The sequence below is a fragment of the Pleurodeles waltl genome, chromosome 4_2 (genome assembly GCF_031143425.1).
Source record: "Pleurodeles waltl isolate 20211129_DDA chromosome 4_2, aPleWal1.hap1.20221129, whole genome shotgun sequence".
Classification (NCBI taxonomy): Eukaryota; Metazoa; Chordata; class Amphibia; order Caudata; family Salamandridae; genus Pleurodeles; species Pleurodeles waltl.
Window position 1 is genome coordinate 605,217,615 of NC_090443.1, and position 25,285 is coordinate 605,242,899.

Here is a 25,285-nt window from a genome sequence, read left to right on the forward strand (position 1 = left end):
CCAGAAAGCTGGTAGGAGCAATGCTGGGGGTCCAACAAGGAGCCCCAAGAGTGCATGAAATCATGCAACCAATACTGGCAACAGTATTGGGTATGATTCTGACGTGTTTGATACCGAACATGCCTAGGTTCGTAATTACCATTATGTAGCTGAACATAGGTCGTGACCTATGTCCAGTACATGTCTAAAATGGCGTCCCCGCACTTGCAAAGTCCAGGAAAATGGAGCTGGAGTTCGTGGGGCACCTTTGCTCATGCAGGGGTGCCCTCACACATAAGTACCTGCACCCTGCCATCTGGGCTTGGAGAGCCTTAGTATAGGAGTGACTTACAGTGACCTGGTGCAGTTTTTACACAGGCTGCAGTGGCAGGCCTGCAGACATATTTTATGTGGGCTCCCATGGGGGCATAATACATGCTGCAGTCCATGGGGAACCCCAAAGCCCCAAAGCCCTGGTACCATGTACTTGGGGGGGGGGCACCAGTATGCCAAATATGGGTTGTTTGTGGTCCAAGCAACAATGTTTAAAGAGAGAGAGCACAGTCACTCTTCTTAGCAGAATCCCAGTGCACTCAGTCAAAACATACTGACAACAGGTAAAAAGTATGGGTAACTATGCCACAAAGAGGGTACTTTTCTTCAGAGGGCATCCAGCTTTGAGTAGACGCCATCCTGGTGGAGTGGCTCATCTTCATATAGACTGTTTGCTACGGCTGGAACCACAACATGGCGTGACAGCATCAACGTTTTTGTGAGCATTTCTCTCAGTGTTTTTTGTCTTGGTGGATGGATGCTATCACCTAGATAATTAGCTTTCACTGCAATACGTAATGAATTACATAATTGGAACATGAAGTCCATGTATCAATAAGCTAACTGCTCATTATGAGGACTTCTGATTTTCCAGTGCTTCTGATGTAATAATGTCACTTGCAGATCTTGGCTACAACTCATGTGGTAGTTCTTCTCTTGATACTTATTATGTCACACAATAACACTTGTCAAGCACTAGTGCTTAAAGTACATTAGGCTAAGCAAACAGTTGACTTATGTTTTTAACACCAAATCACAACAAACTTTCTAAACTACTACTCATCACAACAAAACATGTTATACATATACATACAACTAATGAACATTTTAGAGCCCATTAAGATTGGGATAATTGCCCTTCAACCTCCTTATGAACACTCACCTTAAGTTCAGAAACTATGTCCTAATGCTTTCTAGATTTATAGCCAATGGTGTTGCATGTTGGCAATTTCTATTTTTAAATTGTATATTTTTTTTGCAACAAAAAATACTCCTGGGTGCGTTTTCTGTATTGTATGAAACATTGGGGTGAAAATGTTTTTTGTTTTCCAAAAATGCTTTTAAATGATTATTTTAATTTTTCTTCTTTAAGGTTTTGAGCTGCAGTTTCGCCTTGGTCCAACTTTACAAGGAAAAGAAATTACTGTTTTTACCAATTACCCAGCTCAAGGTGAATCATTTAATCGTCATAAATTTCGTGCACTACATTGGCACAATCCAACAGAAAGGGAAGATGACTCAGACAAGTATTGTCTTCTTGATCTCCAGATAGCCGGCTCATTCCAGTACTATTTTGATCAGGGGTAAGTTTGTTTTTCACTTTTTGGCATTATTGTAAAAATGAATATTGTGGTGTGCAAAATTTGTACAATGTATGCATTTTTTTAATTGGAGTCTGACAAATAATTTTTGCCTATGTTGATGCTCTATTTAAATAGCGGAGGGTCGAGATGTAGGATCAGGACCATCTGAGTCTTCGTAGGACCTTGTGAGCCTTGGTAAAACTAAGTCCAAAGCCTAATCAAATAGCTTATGCAAGACAGAATGCCAGATCAAGATTTTGAGTTTTTTTTCAAACTAATGATCATAACAAAAGGCCAAAGGTAATTAGTTAGTTAATCTTCAGAGACCTAACATAAGGTCAGTCCCCAAACCAAGTCAATCACCGGACCCAAATTAAAAGCAAATAAACAGACTGACATAGAGTCTGCTCCTTAAGAAGTAAAGGACTGGCATGTTTTCTCAAAACCATCTATTTTAGGGTTGTAGACAGAAAAGATGCACATTTAGTTACTTATAATGGTCAGACATGGTGAGATAAGCAATGTTACTAGACACTTACATAAATCGTGTTGTTTGGGAGAGTATTTTACCAGTAATTTCCATTTATCCAAAGGAGGTAAAGTTGAAGATGATAGATTTGATAAATCCTGTTATGCATCTGCCACTTACTGCATGGAGGTTTCTAAAAAGCAGATCAGGCTCCATTCTTTATTGCTGCCTTTAAAGAAATTCAGTCATTTTGAAAGAAGGGTAGGTGTCAACATAAGTCTTTTATGTCCATTATATAAAAACAATTCTCTTCTTAAATATTTGCGTTCTAGCTTGTTCAAAGGTTTGAATTGAGTGCAGTTATAGTTGTACCAAGGGGGTGTAAGTACCTTTGCCAGGATTGCAACAAATCTTGTTTTACTTGGAATATGACCGTGGATTATTATTCTACAAATAAGTGATGAAGGAAGCCCTGAATAAAGAGCCCACTCACATTTTAAGAGAAATATAGGACTGTGGACACCTACACCCTTGACCATTACAAACATGTGGAAGAGAACAAAAGTAAAGAGCCATACTAGGGCATTTGTGGAACAAGTTATAGTACCTGATCCAACACCACGGAAATCAGACACAATAAAATAGGAGGAAAATGCTACTCAGTGGCTGAAAGTTGGACTGTGTGTGCTCATTCTGTGAGACATGACTTATCAACGCATACATACCTTCATCATGTGCACCAGATGAGGTAACACTACATCATCATAAATGCGCCCTAATATGGCAGTCTTCTGGTGTGCACCAGTGCAGTTTTACAAGGGCAAAGACAATCAAGCAGTTGGGTTTCAGATAGTTTAAAGAAATTCAGCACTCATTTTGCAGTCTTCCACATAAAAGGTGTTTGTTACTACAGACAGTGGCTGTTTTTCTTTCATAAAGTGACAACTGTTTAAAAAATGGAGGCTTTCATCAGATGGTCACACACTGGACATATTAATTATAGTGTACATTATGGTTGCCTAGGAAAGATTTAAAAGTTGCATCAAGTTTTTAGTGACAGAAAATCTGCTCTGTAAAACATGTGTTCTTTGAAGGGTTCCTTCCAACACAAAGAAATCTTACTATCAAGTGTCGAGAATGGAACAAGTATCTCCTTTATTACTTATCGACGTTCATGGAAGAGGATGTGTCTAGAAAAACAGAAAATATTCTTTTTCATTGCTTGAATCCTGGTTGACTAAGAGTTTATGGTATGATGGAAACAACTAGGACCTACAAACTGAAGGGATGATATGGGAGAAATTGTTCTGCATCTAAAAGAGAAGTCCTGCAACAGGTTATAATTAAGATTGGTAGAGAATCTAGTTTAAAGGTTATACAGAAGTATTATTCACCCTTTAAGAAAGCGGCCTCAATGTACTTTCATGTCATTTTCTATCGACATAGGGTTAATAAAGTGTGTAGATCCTCAACTTGGTTCTGTAGCAAGAATGAGTGCAGACAAGTGGGTATTATCTTTGCCTGATCCTGATTCGTTTTACCTTCATATGGTCTGTGCAACCTTCTGTGGCTGCAGGTTAGAATGTCTAGGTTTAAGCATCATTAAGAATAATGCATATGAAGTCAGAATTAGTGAGGCCATGTAGATACTTTATCAGATAATGCTGTAAAGCATTGTGTGTTTACATTTAATTCAGGAGAAGGAATGTTGTTTTATTTGAATGTTAAATTAGGAAATTTGTCAATCAGCTAGGGGAATAGACAAAAACAACTGACGATAAGTGTATTTGCCGTTTATGCATGTCACACATAAATAAAATACATCAAGTTTATTTTAGCTGTGCTTAATTGCAAGTGCCCTACATACTTTTTGAAGAATATATATGAAATATGTATGAGAACTGTGCAAGTGCAATCTTAAGTGTGTATCAAGTTAAGAATTTTGAGATACATTACAATAAATGTTTTTTTTCTTGATACTTAATGGTGTTACAACGTAAAGTGTTTCAAAGATTTTTATGGCAAAATTGTGAAATTACATTATTTTGTTAGTTGGACCCATGTCTTATGGAGCTTAGCGGTAGTTACATTAATATAAGTAAGTATTCAGTGAAATGCCATCCAAAGAGTTGAGAACAGGTGCATAATGAAGAAATATGTCTTTTACTGTATTGTGTGGACTCGGAGTTGAATAACCTATCAGTACATGGGGAATTTAGGGTGGAAATTTGGTGGTTTCATATATTGCAGGACTATTAGCATTTCAGGATAAAACTTTCTAAAGCAGTGCAAACTTCATTGAGTAACCAACATTTATAAAGGTGGTCTTGAGAAGGGAAGTATGATCCAGTTATTTTATGGGAGTAAGTAAGGATGGTTGTTAGAAATCTTGTCTCTTATTGGCAAAGGTATACACCTTTGTCCAAGTAGGGACCACAGTCTTAGTCAGGGTAAGTCACAACAGTACCCAAAATATCCTGTGCTCACCCTCAGGTAGCTTGGCACAGAGCAGGCAGGCTTAACTCGGAAGGTAATGTGTAAAGTATTTGTGCAATAACTCATGCAGTAACACAGTGAAAACCACCACACAGGTTTAGATAAATAGATCATATTCATCTGAATAAAATAAGGTCCAAAGTATAAAAATCCAATGTACACAAGCAAAGTTTTAAAGATTAAATTCCACTAAAGCACCTAGAAACACAATAGCTCCAACTGGGGCTATCATGGCATCGTTGACAGTCGTTCATAAAAATCCGACGCCACAGGCGCCAGTCACGGAGTTGCACGGACCCCCAGGTACAGTACCTTTTGGAAACAAAGAAGAAAAGACATTGCACGGAGTCAGGGAGATGAGGCATCTTTGGGGCCTGTGCGGTGTCAGTCCCTTATGTCATCCGGGGAGATGAGGTGTCCGTTCTGCACTGTGAGGCAGGGGGAGGCGAGACGTCGGTTCTGACCAGTTGCAGGGGGAGCTGGTGCTGCATCAGTGGCGATGTGTTGGTTCCTTGTGAACCAGCGAGGTCGATGGATCCAGTTGGTCAAGACATCATGTGTCGACTTTGCAGTGTCACGATGACCCTGCGTGACATCAGTGGTGTTGTGGTAACGTCAGACTTGCGTTGCAGGCAGCGGTCGTTGAGTGCAGCAATGCCCACAAAATGGGAGAAGGCTGTAGGGTTGGTGCTGGCGTCGCTGAAGTCGTTCCTAGCGTCTCTGAAGTCAGAAACTAGCAAAAAGCTAGCTGGTGAAGTCTATGTTGGCTCTGAGACTTCAGAACAGGAGGCAAGCTCAATTCAAGCCCTTGGAGAGTACTTTTGAGGAAGTCGGAGTCCTTCCAGCAAAGTCAGAATCCAGGAGGGCTACAGCAGGGCAGCAGTGCTTCTCAGCAAAGAAGTCCAGATGAGTGCTTTGGGCAGCCTGGCAACTCCTCTGACAGAGTTCAGGTGTAGATCCAGACGTGTCTGATTTAGTGGGGTTAGAGACCCAGTTCATATACATAAACATGCCTTTGAAGTGGAAGAAACGTCAAAGAGTGGTTTTGAAGTGCACAAGTTCTCTTTCAGCCCAGTCTTGTCTGCCATGATCCCGGTGTGGGGGGTATCAGTCCTTTGTGTGAGGGCAGGCCACTGGCCTTTGAAGTGTAAGAGAGATCCCCTCCACCCTTCCTTCCCAGGGAGGTCTATTCAGTATGCAGATGAATGCAGATGTGACTGAGTGTTCTGTGTTTGGCTGTCTGGGTGGAATGCACATGGGGTGATGTCATCCAGCACAGACCGGCCGTGAATTGGACACAGGGCTGTAAGGCACAGATGGCAGTAAGTGCAGAGAAATGCCCACTTTCTAAAAGTGTTTTTTTTTCTAAAATAGAATTTTAAATCCAACTTCACTAGTGAGCAGGAGTTTCTATTACCATTCTGGCTATAGTAAATATGACAGGGCTCCTCCTTCTAGATCAGAATCTACCACTCAAAAGTATGGGAGGGCAGTTCTAATGCTAGTCTATGAGAGGAGCAGGCCACAGAGAAATCATTTATGTGATTTTCACTACAGGACATGTAAAACACATAAGTACATGTCCTGCCTTTTACCTACATAACACCCTGCCCTATTGGTTGCCTAGTGCCTACTTTAGGGGTGACTTAAATGTGGAAAAAGGGGAGCTTAAGACTTGGCAAGTAGTTTTAAATGCCAAGTTGAAGTGGCAGTGAATCTGCACACACAGGCCTTGCAATGGCAGGCCTGAGATATGGTTAATCGGCTACTTATGTGGGTGGCACAATCAGTGCAGCAAGGAAACAAATAGCATTTAGTTTACATATCCTGGGCACATGTAGTACACTTTACTAGAGACTTACAGGTAAATTAAATATGCCAATTGGGTAGAAACCAATGTTACCATGTTTAGGGGAGAGAGCTTATGCACTTTAGCACTGGTCAGCAGTGTTAAATTGCGCAGAGTCCTAAAACCAGCAAAAACAGGGTCAGAAAAAAGGAGGGAGGCAGGCAAAACATTGGGGGATGACCACCCTAAGTCTGTCGGGTATAAAAGTGATTGTAATATTTTAGCACTGAAGAGAGTGAGGAATGCAATGATGAAATAAGTCCTTAGATCATAAAATTCTGACCTTAAAGGTTATTTTCATACCAAGGAATTGGTAGACTGCTGAGACAGGCTGCATATTTTAGGCTCTTCAGGATGATATTTCTGTCTACCAGCAAAGGCCTTTTGGCCCATTTAGGTAGTTTGGATACAATTTATAATTTGGTTGAGAGCCAACAGTCGCTAGAAGTGGTGAATTACCTACCATTTGAAATTAGCTTATTCATATAAAACACTACACAAGTGTGCAAGACCATTCGTTGCACGTGTGTATCTATGTAGGGCAGATTTTAAAACCTAAGTTGTTTCTGGGATTGAGGTTGCTGAGTAAGCACTTATTTTACAATCTGCATTATTCAAGCCTCTAACAAGCCTCTACAAAAGGATGAGGCACCATGCAAAATTTGAAATTGCAGGTTGATCCTAACTGTTGACATATGATTAGAATGTCTGCATTGAATGTAATGTACATAGATACATGGGGCATCGGAGCCCCATTGACCTAACTATTTTAGTAGGTTTACATAATTTTGCTTCATCATCTTCTTCGGACTGTCTACAGACTGTCTGCACTTAAGATATATTTGTGTCCTTCTTTCTCAGAATTAGACTGGTGCCCCATGCTTTGTTACTTTCAGTGAATCTTCCAATTTGAAGAGCTACATAGATGTCCACAGCCACTGATGCAGTAACACTAGGCTGCATGGTATAAGCCTTTGCAGCAGTCCTGGCAGGAAGCCTCAGACTCCCTTTGTGAGCTCCCTAGGAGAAGTGGCTTTGACCATCTTTCTGATATTTGAAGACTCCTTCATAAACAGAATTCAGGCTCTGTTGCTGTAGCAGTCAGTCTCAGTCTCGTCACTCTCATACACTGAATTTATATGGCTAGACTATGAGCTTCTGCAGAGACCTACAGAGAGGGAGACTGAGATTAAGTCATCAGACTGAGATTTGGTGAAAAAAATCTTTATTCCGCAACCTTATTCCATGTAACCCATTCTGCATTCATGTTTTCATGCTTTTAAGAAATCTTCAACAGAACCTTTTTAAAGCTATTAGAGAGGCACTTGGCAACTTGGCATTCGTAAGTTTGAACTATTTTTGTAATGTTTTTTTCAGTGGCTCCACGTTTTTACCTAATCATTTTAACCACTACCACTTTGTCCTTTTTCTTGTGTTATCAAATGTAAGATTTGCGGTGTTGTGGCTGCAATGGCATCTGATAAGGTTCAATAGAAAAGAGTTTAAAAAAAAATTACATTGGCACAAGTTTACCTACATGGATACTCTAAATTATAAGGCAAGAAGATGCAGATTTTTGACAAGCTGTAACCAGCATCACTTTGGGGAAGATCTTACAAAGTATAAAATATGTCTCCATCACTTTTAATTTTCTCATGCTGGAACCTGTAGGTATCTAGGACTCTTTCATGGCCGACCTGTGGAAGAGAACCCAATTCTGCCAGTGCTGTCTTTGACACAGTTTCCTTCTGAACATGGAACAAGGAATCTTTGGTATCAAGGTACACAGCTTCCCGTTCCTCTTTCTTGGGGTTAGTAAATATTCCCAAACTGTACCCGCTATGTCACAAATTGTTCACAGCAATAGTAGGTTTACCACCTGCTGAAATATGTCTAAATCTCTTAGAGGCTCTACTTCTGATTCTTCATAAGATGTGGTTCCCAAGAATGTTACCAGAGCCGTAGGCATGGACAGCGGTGGTTGCTGTGGGGCTTAGTATGCAGCAAAGCCCTACTCCTGACCTCCCATGGAACACCGACCCCAGCTGCATACAGCTTCTATCCGTATTCTCTAGGAGTTCACCATGGGTCTGGCCTGTAGCTCAACCACAAGTGGCCACCACCCATGGCATATTCTTTGGCCGCAATCATCTGGGGCTGACTACAGGGCATTGTGTTCAACCCACTGCGGGGCCAACTCCATTGAACATGCCAATGCCAACCAAATGCATGTCTTTCAGGTAGGTACAATTTTTTCAAGATATACATCCCCAGTACTTAATGAAGACAAAGTAGAGCCATGGGAGCGGGCCTGATGCACATGAGTGGCTGTTTACAGCTTGATTTTTACATTGCATTGCAACCAGCCTCTTCTTCAATGTTGTGGGCCCTTGCACCAGAACGGTTTATTTAGCCAAATGTCCCTATCTGACTACTTCTTGAATACTATTAAATTCAGACTCTTTTTGAAAAGGAGTGAATGTAGATATGGAGTCCTAGAAGGGACAGAAGACCTGCATCTCAGCATTCACATTTGCACTGTGGCAGCATGGTGAGCCCTATACCTTAAAGTAAACAGTGGCATATTTTGAATGCAAAGTGAGGTAGTGAGTTGTTGGGACCAATGTCTGCCACATGAACAAGTGTGGTATTATGCTGCGTCCTCACGTCTCGCATTTTATAGCACACTCAAGACATTATGAGTCGAGAGAACGGTGGGAAGCCGGTGGCTGAAGACTTCTTCCAAACCATTTTTTAAGCAAAACAATATTTGTTTCCAGTGTGGTAATCTGAACCATTTTAAGAGTGGAAGAGGCTGTCATGCTAAGAATGCCATATGCAGGAAGTGCGATAAAGTTGGGCACTTTGCCAAAGTGTGTCAGAGTGGCACAATAATTGCTGGTTCTCAACAGAGTTCAGGGAGGCATACAAATAGTTCAGGTCTAAATAGTTCAGGGAAGTAGATGATGGTGATGAAGATAGAATCCAAGAAGAGTTCAGGGACCTGGTAATTGTCACAGAGGATCAGATAGTGACTGGAGACCCTACTATGTGTGTAGATCCTTATGTTGAAATTGGTGTTGGTAGCAAAGTAATCAAACTTTTAGTAGACTCTGGGGCCCGGATCACAATGATTACTCAAGAACTATGCAAGGAGGTTTGGGGAGAGAGAACTCTCTGTGCACCTGACAGAGCACCTGTGTCCTATGAAGGGAGAAAGATTGAATTGGCAGGATATTTCGAAGATGTACTTGAGTTTAAGGGAAGAAACATTTTTGGCAAAATCTACGTAGCGATCAAAGGACTAAACATGTTGGGTTGGTTTCATCAGGGTTTGTTTCAAATGGTTTTGAGGCCAGGCACTAAGGAACAGGTATCTGTTGTGGAATCAAGTGATTATGGAGCCAGTATAATAAAGAATTTTCCGTCTGTGTTTTTGGAAACATTGGGCACCATTGAGGGATTTACTCATGCGATAAAAGTGAAGAAGGGAGCCATTACAGTGAAACGTAAATTTAGGAGTGTACCATTTAGTGTGAGGGACAAACTGGAAAAGGAGTTGAAGGATTTGTGTAAGAAGGGTATCATTGAACCTATAGATTCCTCTTTATGGTTGTCTCCCTTGGTTGTTGCAAGGAAGAAAAATGGCGATTTGAGAGTCTGTGTTGATCTTCACAGTTTAAATAAACATATTTGGGTAGATTTGCATCCTTTACCCAAAATTACGGAGATGCTGGCCACTATTGGTGAATCAAAATGGTTTTCCAGGTTGGATCTAGCTGCGGTGTACCATCAGATTGCTTTAGATCCAGCTTGAAGGCATCTTACTGCTTTTGTTTTACCTTTTAGGTACATTTCAGTATTGCAGGATGCCTTTTGGGTTACCTTCGGAAGCAGCTGTTTTTCAGTGAGTTATGTCTCGGATGTTATAGGACATAAAAGAGGTAGCTGTATTTCAAGATGATGTTTTGATCCATGCAGCATCCAAAGAGGAACATGATCACATTGTGAGAAGAGTGTTAAAAATCATGCAGGAAAGAGGAGTGGTTCTTAGAAGTGAGAAATGCCAATTTTTGCGCAATGGAGTTGAATATTTAGGACATGTTGTTTCCGAACAAGGAATTGAACCCAAACCAGGGTTAGTCAAAGCGATCAGGAATGCTTCTCCACCATCTGACAAAACAGGGTTGAAGTCCTTCATTAGTTTGTGCAAATTTTATTCACGCTTCATGAGTGATTACGCTGCTAAAACAATCTTTGACAAATTTGTTAAAGAAAAATGTTGTTTTTGATTGGAGTAAGGATTGACAGGAGGCGTTTGAGTGGGTCAAGTCGCAATTAGTTGGGCCTAGCATTTTGAAACTTTTTGATCCAGATGTGCAGTGTATTATAACTGTGGATGCGAGCAGTTTCGGTGTGGGTGTGGGTGTGGTATTGACTCAAGCGAAAGAAGGTGTGGAAAATACCTTGCGATATGCATCAAGGTTTTTCAGAGGATCTGAATTAAACTTTTCTGTTATTGAAAAAGAATTGTTTGCATGTTGGTGGGCTATAAGGAAGTTTCATCCGTATGTCTGGGGAAACAAGTTTGTGTTGTGCACAGATCATAGTCCCCTTGTTTCTATTTTGACTGGCGACAAAATCAGAGAATTAACACCTCATATTTCTAGATTAGTCACAAAATTATTACAATATGACTTTGAAGTCCGTTTTTTATCTAGATTTCTGACGCTTGAAGAAGCGGGTGTTGGTGAGGATGAAAAGGAGGATGATGTTGATAACTGTTTTATAGCAGCTGTTGATCTAGAAGATATGTGTGTGATAAGTGAATGTGAGTGGAAGAGGGAATGGGAGAAAGATTTGGTGTTGTCTCAGGTTATAAAATTTGTAAAAGAAGGGTGGCCCAGAGAAATAAACGTGCCGATTCAATTCCAAACTTACGTGAAAGTGTCAAGTGAAATGTCAGTTGAAGATGACATTCTTATGAGGGGTGAGAGGTTTGTTCCCCCGGAGAGCCTGAGGAAAAGAATAGTTGCTGCTGCCCATGAGGGTCATTTAGGCAGGACACTTACTAAGCGCAGATTACGTGAAACGTTTTGGTGGCCTGGAATGGATCAATGTGTTGAAGTTTGTGTGGATGAATGTGTGATTTGCAACAGTTGTAAAAAAGGGGTTTAAGGTGAGGATCCCACGGTTACAACTTATTGAACTACCCTCTAGACCTTGGGAAAAGCAGGGAATTTATCTTATTGGTCCCTTCAGTGCCTTACAAATTTCATTTAGGTTTGCTGTAGTCTTAATTGACTACTACTCTATGTGGCCTGAAATCAAATTTATAAGTGATCCTTCATCAAAGAATATAATTGAATTTTTGAGAGATGTATTTCTACGTGAAGAGTTCCCTTCGGCTATTGTTTCTGACAATGGTGTGCAATTTGTTAGTCATGAGTTTAAAGAATTTTTACTAGAAGGTGATGTCAAACATAAAAAGAGTTCACTATATCATCCTCGAACTAATGGCCTTGTAGAGCGCATGAATCGAGTGTTGGGGAATTGTGTGTAATAGGCTATTGCTAACAAGTCAAATGTTCAAGTTTCTGTACGGACTATTGCTTTGGTTTTATCGCACAACCCCCCATTCTTCTACAGGTGTTTCTCCTTTCAAACTGTTGTGTGGAAGGAAACCATCTTCTAAGATCTGTCCTGGTTGGATGTCCAAGTGGGTTAAACAAAGCAATTTGAGTGTGATTGATGATGTTGTCAGGAATAATGTTCGGATGGCACAGACAAAGCAAAAGGAGTATTTTGATTAATCTAAGAAGGTCTATCCCCATCACTTTGAAGCAGGGGATAAGATTAGAATCAAATTTCCTGTTCACAGGAAGAAAGGAGAAAAGAGATTTGCAGACCCTATGGTAATTGACAAAGTATGTGGTAATGCTGTTAGGGTAAATATGCAAAATGGGTGGAAGGGTGGTTAAGGTCAAGGAAATTCCTAACAAAATGTGTAAGTCTGATTAATCTATGGTGTGTCAGAGCAAACATCTCACAGTGAACCCGTTACTGAGGAAATGAATCCAAGAGATGTTAATAAATTTGTTCTTGAACGTTATGTACGCAGAAGCGGCAGACAAAGGGTGAAACCCTTGAGATACCGCTAACTTTGTGTATTCATCCATTGTGTTAGATTTCTGATTAAATGTATTAGTTGTGTTATGATTGTGTGTTTTATTTTCCTTAATGCTTTGTATTCTTTTATTTTATTTTATTTTGTTATTGTCCTCTTGTAGGTTGCTTGCTTGATGAGTAATGTGTAATGAAAAAAATTATTTGCTCATTTGTAAGGGAAGAGGATAATGTGGTATTATGCCGCGTCCTCGCGACTCGCGTTCTATAGCGTGCTCGAGACATTACGAGTCGAGAGGACGGTGGGAAGGCGGTGGCTGCGACATCGCAGCGGTCTATAATTATAATAATAAACTTATGTTTTTTTTCACTTGAAGTCTTATTTACTACAACAAGCACAGCAAAAGCTCTCTAATTTTAACAGCTTACACTGTCATTGCATACTTAAAATAAAAAACTATCCCAAACCATTTGGGCATTGCCTTGCGTATCACAAGGGAGAAGGAACACTTCTTTGCCATTCCCTTGCAAGGCATCAAAATACTTCCATTTGGACTCTGTTGTGAATCATTTTTCATATTGGGAATTTAGACTTTGCATTCACAAAGCCAGTTCCACTGGTGTAGTTGCTTTGCAAATGCAAAGTCTGTTGTGCATCAGACCCTATGTCTTTTAACATCAAACCATCTAAGACTTTTGAAAGAGCATGATGACACCGTCACAAGACTGCATGATGTGCTTTGCAAACTTCTTTGTGTAAGAAGTCAAGTTATGGACCGTTTTTGGTTTTGGAATCTGTTCAATGGGAGGTTCCAGCTTCTGCTCTGAAAGATGGATTTGGTATCTGAGGAATTAAATGGTCTATTTTCATCAAATTATTTCTGAAAGATGCTGTTCTGATGTTTGCATCATAGAGCCATGTTTTTGACTCGTGCTTGCTTGTTATTTTGTGGATGCCAAACTCTTTATTTTATTTTTAGGAGTGAGAAGAGTGGTGGTGGATATATAGTTGTGGATCCTGTTTTGCGCGTTGGAGCAGATAATCATGTGCTACATTTGGACTGTGTTACTCTTCAGACGTTCCTATCTAAGTGCCTGGGACCCTTTGATGAATGGGAAGACAGACTTAAAGTTGCAAAAGAATCAGGTGACCCTTTTCTGATAAAATCTAATCAAATTTTTATTTGAACTATCATAAAAGGCTAATAATTTATTTTACCCAGGTAGGTCGAGTTTTCTGTATGTAGGAAGTTTAAGTTGTGATCAAACTGTTTAATTACTTCTTTAAGACTCGTAAACCAGGGAAATGCACTAGCATTCCTTGCACCATATGAATACTCTGTACGCAGAGGGCTTCCTTCAGTAATTTCTTCAAGTTGGTTGTTGTCAAACTGAGTGAATCATTAACCAAGTGGTAGATTATGGAAAGTACTGCTCATAGTTCGAAGCCGTGATACGCTAGTAACTCTTGCATAATATGTAATTTTGTATTATTATGTATTTTACTGTAGGCTATAACATGATCCATTTTACACCATTGCAAACTCTTGGGACCTCCAGATCTTGCTACTCCTTGGCCGATCAACTGGAACTAAATCCTGACTTCTCTAAGACTGGTAAAAAGTACACTTGGAGCGACGTTGGAAAACTTGTGGAAAAGTTGAGAAAAGAATGGAACATGCTGTGCATTACAGATGTTGTTTACAATCATACTGGTACGAGCTTCCCTACTTTTTTTTAAACATTTTGTATAGTGGTTTTATCTCCTGGTTCAAGTTTTTTGATAGTTTTTAAAATTAATATTATCTTTGCTGTTCGCCTTGTGTGATACATGGCATTTTTAAATACTGAATGTAATATGTGATTGGCTCTCTATTCTCTGAGTCACATAGAAGTAATGTTTTTCTTAACTGTAAGTAAAAAAATAAATATCTTCTCCTTGATTCCAAATGCAGGATGATTATTTAGTCTTGCTCTTTGTAAAATTACTGAGTAAGTCCCAGCATTGAAGAATCCCATCTCCTCAAACACCCCACAAAATGTAATTTTAAATTCTTTGTCTGACACCTGCAAAAGAATTATTGAACGCTGCAGCTTGTCTCATATCAGAAGTGAGGAAACGTTTTGATATTACTTTCCACCCTCAAAGAACATTAATAACTGCCTTTTCTGGTTCAGTGAATGTTTATTGTGTTGTAGTACAAGAAGAAAAATATAAGAAATAAAATAGTCCCCACACCTCCTTGCCGCCTCAGTAAATTCACAGTAAAATGTTTTTCCAGGAGTGCAAAGTAAAGTATAAAATCATTGGCCAGTGACTGCCCTTGTATTTTTTCACAGCGGGGATCTTTATATTGTGCAGCACCTTCATCTCCTGTTTCCGTTTGTGAAGCAATCTATAGGGAGACAAGGAATGAGTGCCATATGGGACGTATACGTGATATGCCTGCAGGAGAAGGTCGAGACTATAACTTAAAGCGATGAGACAGATGACAGCCATAGCGGGAGATCAAGTAACAACATCCCAGTTGGGGAACCGCTAGCCCTGTGAATCTCACACGAACCTTACCACTTCTGTGCCTCTGGTGGGCAGACGGGTTTGCCATCTTTGCACATGCTGTGGTACAATACTCAATACAAGGAGGCCCCTTTAGGGAATATAAATTAATACTTTACCACTTCAACTTGATCCCTCACCTCATAAATGATACAAGGATACTATTAATGAACAACACTACTGCATACAGCTACCCAGGTTTTACTTGTGTTATATGTTGTGCACGACCGTGCAAATGGTGTTCACTGAGAGGCATACTGTCATTCATAGCATATTAATAACACAGCTTTCTTGCAGCAAAGATTTAATCATATAAGGAACATTTAAATGCCTCATGTATTAGCCATACACCTGGTGACCTTAATGTGAGTTTTCTTACAACAGTTCTTTTTGTTCTTTCTTCATTATCCTGAAATATGCAAAGATAATTTAAAGGCTTACACTATCTCATGTATGGTTGTCTTAAACAAGAAATGACAATAAAGAAATATATATTTTTTAAAAGCAAACCCCCGCTGATCTATTCACAAAGAAATCCACACCCCCTCCACCACACTGGGTAACTCAATTGTCGTGGACCTTGTAACATGGACCCCATGCTCAGTCAGTTGCTGTCTGTTGCAGTTAAAGTTATCTTTTGTCTCTTCACAAGTGGATGAATCTGCCATCATGGTTTGCTGTATGGCCTCTACTTGTTCCTTATGTTATGCTTAAGACAGGATTGCTTCCTTCCTTCTGCCTCCCTTATTGTTGGTGTTGTTTGAGCGCAGGAGATCATGCTGTGCTCTGTGTCAGGTGGGAGTCTTACCAAGGACAACGAATAATTCTTTAACAACATTTAGGAATTTAGGTTAGTATAACTGATTCTTTCCCTCAAATAAGATTATGAATGGGCGTCACAATCTCTGAGCTGTTTTTGTTGGCGCTCTGAAAGCTAGAGAACAGATGAAATGATCTGCACTTCTGAAGTGTCAGGCGGAGATATTCAGAGTGACCATCGAGCCCTCAAATCAGAAGTCCTCCTGTTTCTTGACTGCTTCCAGGATTCTCTCCCTTTGCAGAAAATGGATGTTTTGGTCAGAATAATTGGTTTTCAATCCTTGCTTGTCCCAAGATGGCTTTTCTATGACTCCTGAAAGGTTCTATCTACTCTGGATCATTCACCCCCAGTTCTTATTGACTATTGCCCACATTATGACTGTGGCTGTCTTTTCAAAAGACAGCTGGAGCCGCAGGCACTGAAAGACCGCCAGTGCTGGACGTCTTCCGACTGCCGTATTATGACGGCCCCCGGATATCCGCGTGGCCGGATATCCGGCAGCATTCACTTCGGCGGCACTTATACGGTTTCACTGCTGACACCACCACGCCAGAACAAGGCTGCCCACATAATTACGACCAGTAATTTGGTGTGGCAGTCTTTTTCTGGTGTGGCAGTGCCTGCGGTGCGAGCGCTAGGTCCCGTCCCCTCACGAAGGAGCACCTCGTCAAACGAGGTAAGTGTCGTCTGCAAGTGGAGGGGGGTATAATTGGGTGTGCGTGAGAGTGTGTTTGCGTGTCATGAATGGGGGTAGGAGGAGGAAGGATTGTGCATATGTGTGTCTGTGTGTAAATGTGGTGATGCGTGTGTGTGTATGTGGACGGGGGTGGTGGTGTGCGCATGGGTGAATGTGTAAGGGGCAAGGGGTGTGTGAATAAGTGAGTGCGTGCAGGTGTGTTTATGTTTGTATGTGTATATTGTGTGTGTGCGGTGAGGTACGATTGGGGATGGCGAGTGTGGTTGTGTGAAGATGAGTGAAGTGGGTTGTGGGTTGTGATGTATGAATGTAGTTGAAGGGAGGGGGTGGGGATGGAGAGTGTCTACGTGCGTGTGTGATGCGTATGGGTATGTATGCGTGTCTATGGGGTGAGTGTTGTGAGTGGTGGTGTGTGATTGTGTGTGGGTGCATGCATACTTGTGTGCGGAGGTGTTTGGGGGGTATCCTGGTGACAGGAACACAAGTTCCTGCCATTGGGATACCTTTCCACCAGCGTTTTGTGGCAGTGAGATGCTGACGGTGTCCCTAGTCGGAATAACCTCGGCGGTTAACCGACTCCCGCTGGGCTGCAGGTGGAAACCTCCATCCCGGCGGGCCGTGTAAAGCGAGGTGGGGATGTGGCAGTTAGGCAGTGGCCAACCAGCCTTGGTCGTAATATGGCGGCCTGCACTGCTGGTTCCGCGGCAGTGAGACCACGACCGTGGCCCTGGCGGTCCATGGACCTCCAGGGTCATAATCCAGGCCAATGTGTTGAACATATGGTTCAATATTGGGGGTCTCTTCTCCCCAGGGGACCCAACGGCTGTGAATGTTGCCACAACGTGGGTGGTTGTCTAACTCCTCATATTTTACCCTGAGGATTATGTTTTGTTTGTACAATATCTTATTCAAGAAAGACTGCTCCATTGAGCCTTTGTCTGTGGAATGCTCAAGTTGGGGGCCCTGATACACCCTAGTTTACTGATGTCTTTCTTCACCTCTTGAAGTGCTGTATCTAGATTAGCACACTGTGATGCGATATTGTCTTTCAGGCTCTGGAACAACCGCACCATAAAGCCCTTAATGACTGTGGCTGGACCACACTGTGCTTTTGCTCATGGACGAATATCACCTAGAGCAGAGGCCGGCTTAACATGTTGCAGCTGGTCATTGTTAGAGGGTGATTAGCCGGTGAACATTGTGGAGTCCCCACTCTAACAACGAATAGCCATTATTGCATGATTCAGAGCATGAAGTTTCAATATCTCCTTTAACCTTCCCTCCTCACTAAACCTTCATGTAGCAGCTTTGCTCTGTGCGTGGGTCCCTGGGGCCTGAAGAGGTCTTGCAGCTGTTACAGGATGATTTACTTGTATATGAAGATCTCCATTATCTGCTGCTAGTCTCACAGCCCCTTGGGTAGCTGCTGTCGCCCCCCCCCCACTCAAGCTGTGCTGAACAGACGCCCACTGTTTGGAGGCAGAGTAGACACGTGCATCTCTGATTTCAATTATTTATTGACTTTTCCTTGTTACTGTAACAAGAAATACAGATACCAATCACCACGCAGCGTGAGAAAGTCAACAAATTTAAAATGCTAACCCAAAATCCATCTGTATACCATATCCTCATCATGGCAACTACTAAATAATAACTGAAAGGAGGAGAAAAGAAAACCACAACCATCAAGGAAGGAAAGGAAAAGGGAAAAGGAAACACCTGCAGTAAGGAGAAAGGATGGGAGGGTTTAACACCCACATGGGAGCAAATAACATAAGATGGCCTTCTCTCCTCATCTACTTCTTTTAACAAAAGCCAACAACAATAGGGGTCAAAAACTGGGGAACCTGAAGAGGAAGGGGCCTGGGACTGAGCATAGGGGTCTGTATGAACCATTAAGCAGGACAGGTTCACCATAGACACCTTAAATGAATGGTTGAGTTCGGCAAAACAGTCTTTATGAAAAGAACCCCGAACATCACCAAATATCAGCAGTTTGTCATTTAGTTTGTAAATAAGGCTCTCAGAGCATGCTATATAATATGTTATTCTACTAGGTCTGTAAAGTGAATATTAGTCAGTTTCCAAAGATGCAGAATCACCAATTTAGCAATCCCTCCAGCGGTGGAGAACCATCTATTAATGTGTTGGGCCCTAAAGGGAGGTCAGAAGTATCATGAAGGAGCACTAGCTGAGCTGCCAAAAGTCTGCCTACCCCGAGTCCCTTTCTCATATTGTCCCAAACCTACGACCAGAAAGCCTTCAGTAGATCAAATTCCCATAAAATATAGACTATATTGCATGGGTAATCCACATCTCCAACAACGTGAATCCACACTAAGATGGGCATTGTGTAATCCTGCTGGGGACCAGCATCAGCGATGGAGGATTTAAAAAAAAACGATACTTAAGGCGCGTTTCCTGTTATCTTATTTAAATCTACCAGGAGAGTATATCAATCATCGTCCATGAATCGTGTGTTAAGACAGGTTTCTCACCAGACATGCTGTGCTGTGTATGTGGGAACAGAGAAACGGGAGTCTAGCAATGTGGCATACAATCCTGAAATAGTCCTCCCTCCAAAGATTTTCCAGGTATGGACATATTGAGTAATGGGAAAGCTAGGGAGGTCAGTGTGCGCGTTCTCCAGGACATGTGATAGGGCATGGGACAATTTATTGTATCTCCATTGTTGGTAGGGTGGAATCACAAGTTGCGATCTCAATTCAGGAAACCGCTTGATAAAGCCATTAGAGACAAGGTCCTCAATGTGATAGATACCATGGGTAACCTAGATAGACCAGTGAAGTTTCTTCCTACCGACCTTAATGGCCGCATTGTGCCACAATGGGGCATTAGTATGAATACGGCTCAGGACTCACTCCAGCCTACAGCCCCGATGCCACTCTTGCTGGAAAGTGTGAATGATCAGATTAATGAGGAGAGTAATTGAAGGTCTGAAAGTGTAATGAACAGCCAGATCTCCGAAGGACTGCAGTATGTGATGCTTCAGCACCATCCATAAGGGTGTGGCCCTATAGGTAGGCAACCAGTACACATCGTGGGCCAGCCTCGGCAACAACCAGGTTCCCTCCAAATGCAGTAGATGTAAACTACCTTTCTTTCGACGTGAATTAGAGTTTAGCACCGTGTAATCTCAGGCTTTCTGAGCCCTCAATGAATCTGGAGATGGAGCACTGAATGCTCTGAGAGTGAACTAACCAGAGGCAACATTCCTACGCTGTAGTTAAACTGGGGAAAACATGAATCTTGACAATCTGGACCCTACCTTCACAGGGATAGGTTCAGGGCAAACTGCCTTTTAAAACCATGCTACATATGATCCACGATGGGTTGCACATTGTTTTGTACCATGTTTTCGAAGCCCCGATTAATATACACCCTGATTCTTTCAGATGGGACTGAAGCCATTTGAACGTCGGGCTACCCAGAGAGGCTTTCGTGGTGGTGGGCGATAAAGGCAGTCCCTCGCATTTCGACCAAATTATCTTATAGCCAGAAACTGAATATCCATTTGAGAAATCAGAGCGGCAGCAGAGGAGAATGGGTTCGATAATTTCAAGACCATATCATCCACATAGTAGAAGACATTAGCCTCACCTGCTGTCAGGAGAATACCCTCAAAGTTGTTGTTGGATGAATCGCCATCACTAGAGGCTCCAGAGCGAACAAAAACAACACCCGGGACAAGCGGAAACCCCTGTCTAGTGCCTCAGTAGAGTAAAAGTAGGAGGACTGATGCAGTGGAGTCACAGTACATGCCCCTGGTTAATGTGAGAAAGTCGGGACCTATGCCCATCCTTTACACGGTCTGAAAGAGGTAACCCAAGTCAACATGATTGAAAGCCTTTTCAGAATCCAAAGAGAGGAGGACCTTCTCCTCCAACTCGTCCCTCACCTGCAAAATAATATGTGAGCAAGTGTGTAAGTGATGGTCGAGAGGCATGCGGTAACAAAGCCCACATGGGAGGAATGAATAAGAGTTGTGTTAACTTTATTCAAGCACGCTACCTAAACCTACACTACATTCCTGACGATCACATTTATCAAAGAAATCAGGCAGTAACTAAAACATTCCAGGGGGTCCTTTCCCGGTTTTGGGAGCACCGAAATTTGAGCTCTGAAGAACTCTGCAGAGAGGAAACCATCATCTAGAGACTCTTGATAAACCGGGAATAAAATGTGCATAATCTGGGCTTTGGTGGCTTTATAAAATTCAGCTGGACAGCCGTCCTCATCGGAGCTTTCTCTGAAGGCATATCATCAATCACTGAGACATTTCCTCCGCTGTATTTGTGCCTTCCAGTTGTGCAGATTATGTGGGGGTATTTTTATGAAGTTAAAAAAGCAATATTCAGCATCTAGGACAAGGTATGTATCAGCTGTGTAAAGACGTTCATTATATTTCTCAAGAGGCCTTGCTGCTGTTACAGGATTTACTTGTATATTCAGCTCTCCGTTATATACCGCCAGGCTCGCTGACCCCGTGGGTAGCTGCCGTCACACCCACTTTAGTGCAGCATGAGATGAGTAAAGGGCTTTGGTTCGAACTATGCTGGGCCCAAGTCAGGTGGTCCGAGGCAGAGTAGACATGTGCATTTCATTCCTTGCTGTTCCTGACCAAGCCGTCGCCAGTTCCCTTTTGAGACCTTGCTGAAATTTAAAGCAACAGGGAGAATACATTTATATAGTTGAATAACTAATAGATAATCACTTTTTGTAATACTTAATGGAGGTTGACAGTGTGATGAAAATGCTTATGCCAGTGCAAGTAGACTAATTGTGTTTCTCAGTAATGTATTATAATTACTCTGTGCTTTATTTGTTTACTTTCCAACTGTATGTAATTTATTCCAAACCTGCAACATATGGAGTGGTGTGCCTACATTGGTACGCCATGCAACCTCAATGGTTTTTAACTTTAGCATAAACATTTCCATAACCTCTGCATTCTTATGCAACCATCTTAACTCAGGAGGAAAATACCCATATCTTTATTTTCCAAAGGGGAACATACCTATCTCTTTATTTTCCCACTACAGAGCTTTGAACTTGCTTTCCATCACCTTGATAAACCTGATAAACATGCTTCATCCTAAAGGATGTGAAGTGTCCGAATTACAAGATTAGCTTTTGCTAAATGAAATATATGCATATTTAAAATGCATGTGGACATATTTCGAATGTGTTTTTTCACCTATAACGTCTCTCTCCAGGCTGACCTAACCAACCTGGATGATGTTCTTAATCCCTGACCATAGTCATCTTCGTCCCCCCTCCCCTCATAACCATCTTCCTTCCCCCTCTCTTTTTCTTCCCCTCCACCATTAAACCAGGACTTTACCCATAACCCCACCCCTTCCTGTTTCCTCATTTTCAGCCCTACCCCTTCCTTCTCCTCTCACCCCACTACATTATTCTTTATATTCCATCTCTTTTTCCCCAATATACCTTCGATTCTATCTTTTTTTCTATTCTCTTTTTTACCTGTGCCATAAACATCTCTTTCCCTCTTCGTCACAGTAGAGATGGAGGAATTACTACTGCTGCTATGTTTTATTCTTTTTCTTAACCTTTTCTTTATTTTGTTCTTACTTTTCTTAATTTTTTGGGGTATAAATTGTAAAAATATATGTTCGATGGCATGTGTAGCTGCAGATACACATGCTATGCATATTCTGCCATCTAGTGTTGGGCTCGGAGTGTTACAAGTTGTTTTTCTTCTAAGAAGTCTTTTCGAGTCACGAGATCGAGGGACTCCTCCACTTCGGCTCCATTGCGCATGGGCGTCGACTCCATCTTAGATTGTTTTTTTTTCCGCCATCGGGTTCGGACGTGTTCCTTTTCGCTCTGTGTTTCGGGTCGGAAAGTTAGTTAGAATCTCGGAAAAATCGTCGGTATTGTTTGCGTTCGGTATCGGGTTAGTTACAACAGATCAACACCAACTTTTGAAGAGCTCCGGTGGCCCTTTGGTTTTTTTTCGATCCCCCGTCGGGGCCTGGTCGGGCCGGCCACGTGTCTCTTCAAGGCTGATGGAACGGACCCCATTCCGTTTCTGCCCAAAATGTCATAACAAGTATCCGTATACAGATCAGCATCTGGTCTGTAACTTGTGTCTGTCTCTAGAGCACAAGGAGGATACCTGTGAAGCCTGTCGAGCGTTTCGGTCGAGGAAGACATTAAGAGACCGAAGAGCAAAAAGACTGCAGATGGCGTCGGCGCTGACAGGACAAGGGCGTTTCGAGGAGGAAGAAGAAACCTTCTCTATCCAGGAATAGGACTCGGACGAGCTCGATCCCGAAGAGTAAGACGTTGAAACATAAAACTCACGAGAAGACAACAAAAGCCCAGGGGACGCCACCGTCAACAGGCCATGGCTTAACCCGAAAAATAGGTGACCGATCATCGGCACCGAAAAAGGGCACGCTTGTGGCGAAGTCATCCGACTCCAGTCGAGATACCGCCACACAGCAATCTCGGGCCCGAGACAGCGGCTCCGAGCAGATTCGGCACCAAGACAGTGGCACCGAAATGGGTCGGCACCAAGACACCACGACGCCGAAAATAAAGAAGGTTTCCTCAGAGCCCAAAAAGGCGACCGAAAAGGTTTCGATTCCGAAACATCCAGCCTCGGAACCGAAAACAGGTTCCTACACAGAGGAACAGGGATTGTCCTCCCAGATGCAAGGACATAAGTTCGGAGAAGAACTTGAATCAGTAGAGCCAGACTACACTCAAAGAAGTCTCCACATTCAAAAAGACACAGGGAAGATAAGCACTCTTCCCCCAATTAAGATGAAAAGAAGACTTGCCTTTCAAGAAAAGGACAAGCAGCCACAGGCAAAGGTGGCAAGACAAACAACTCCACCCCCATCTCCACCACCATCAATGCACACATCACCGGTAGCCACTCCACCACTGATGCAATCCCCGACTCATACTGCAATGAGTCAAGATGATCCCGACGCATGGGACCTTTATGATGCTCCTGTATCAGATAACAGCCCAGACTGTTACCCTGCGAGGCCGTCGCCACCTGAAGACAGTACGTCCTACACGCAGGTGGTCTCAAGGGCAGCTGCTTTTCATAACGTCACCTTGCATGCAGAACCAATTGACTTTTTGTTTAATACACTATCCTCCAACATAGCCAATACCAAAGCTTACCTATGCTCCCGGGAATGCTAAAACATTCCAAACAAATATTTCAGGATCCTGTAAAAGGCAGAGCCATAACTCCAAGGGTGGAGAAGAAGTACAAGCCACCGCCAACAGACCCAGTTTATATTATGCAGCAATTAACACCAGACTCTGTGGTTGTCGGGGCCGCTCACAAGAGAGCAAACTCTCATACCTCAGGAGACGCACCACCTCCAGACAAGGAGAGTTGCAAATTCGATGCTGCGGGTAAAAGGGTTGCAGCACAAGCAGCAAACCAATGGCGCATTGCCAACTCACAAGCACTTTTGGCGAGATACGATAGAGCTCATTGGGACGAAATGCAGCATTTCATAGAACACTTACCCAAAGAGTTCCAGAAAAGGGCACAACAAGTGGTGGAGGAAGGACAAAGTATCTCCAATAATCAGATACGGTCAGCAATGGATGCAGCAGATACGGCTTCAAGGACAGTAAATACTGCAATAACGATAAGGAGACACGCATGGTTTCGTACGTCAGGATTCAAGCCGGATATACAACAAGCCGTGCTGAATATGCCCTTTAATGAACAGCAGTTGTTTGGGCCGGAAGTCCACACTGCTATTGAGAAACTCAAAAAAGATACTGATACGGCAAAAGCCATGGGCGCACTCTACTCCCCACAGAGCAGAGGCACTTTTCACAAAACACAATTTAGGGGAGGGTTTCGAGGTCAACCTACAGAGGCCACAACCTCACAAGCAAGGTCCACTTATCAAAGCCAATATCAGCGGGGAAGTTTTCGAGGGCAATATAGAGGGGGACAATTCCAAAAGAATAGAGGGAAGTTCCAGAGCCCCAAAACTCCTCAAAACAAGCAGTGACTTCCAAGTCACACATCCCCAACACATAACACCTGTGGGGGGGAGACTAAGCAAATTTTACAAACATTGGGAGGAGATAACAACAGTCACTTGGGTACTGGCAATTATCCAGCATGGTTATTGCATAGAATTTCTCAAATTCCCTCCAAACGTCCCACCGAAAACACACAATATGTCAAAACAACATATAGATCTTCTAGGACTAGAAGTTCAGGCATTGCTACAGAAAGAAGCAATAGAATTATTACCAAACCAACAGAAAGGAACTGGAGTTTACTCTCTGTACTTTCTTATACCCAAAAAAGACAAGAGTCTGAGACCTATATTAGATCTCAGAACATTAAATACCTACATCAAATCAGATCACTTTCACATGGTGACATTACAGGACGTAATCCCACTTCTCAAACAACAAGATTACATGACAACACTAGACCTAAAGGATGTATATTTCCATATACCGATACATCCTTCACACAGAAAGTACTTAAGGTTTGTATTCCAAGGGGTACATTAATTCAAGGTGTTGCCATTCGGAATAACAACTGCGCCAAGAGTTTTTACAAAATGCCTGGCAGTCGTAGCTGCACATATCAGAAGGCAGCAAATA

At 42.2% G+C, this 25,285-nt stretch overlaps 1 protein-coding gene across 3 annotated transcripts in view; it reads left to right on the forward strand.

Moving 5' to 3' along the window:
• AGL (amylo-alpha-1, 6-glucosidase, 4-alpha-glucanotransferase) overlaps nt 1–25,285 on the forward strand; it is a 419,432-nt gene that overhangs the window by 61,428 nt on the left and 332,719 nt on the right. For all 3 annotated transcript variants that reach the window (XM_069232148.1, XM_069232150.1, XM_069232149.1), the window contains exons 3-5: nt 1,406–1,616; nt 13,537–13,703; nt 14,068–14,271. In XM_069232148.1, coding sequence (XP_069088249.1) covers nt 1,406–1,616; nt 13,537–13,703; nt 14,068–14,271 — 582 coding nt within the window. The remainder of the gene's footprint in view (nt 1–1,405; nt 1,617–13,536; nt 13,704–14,067; nt 14,272–25,285) is intronic.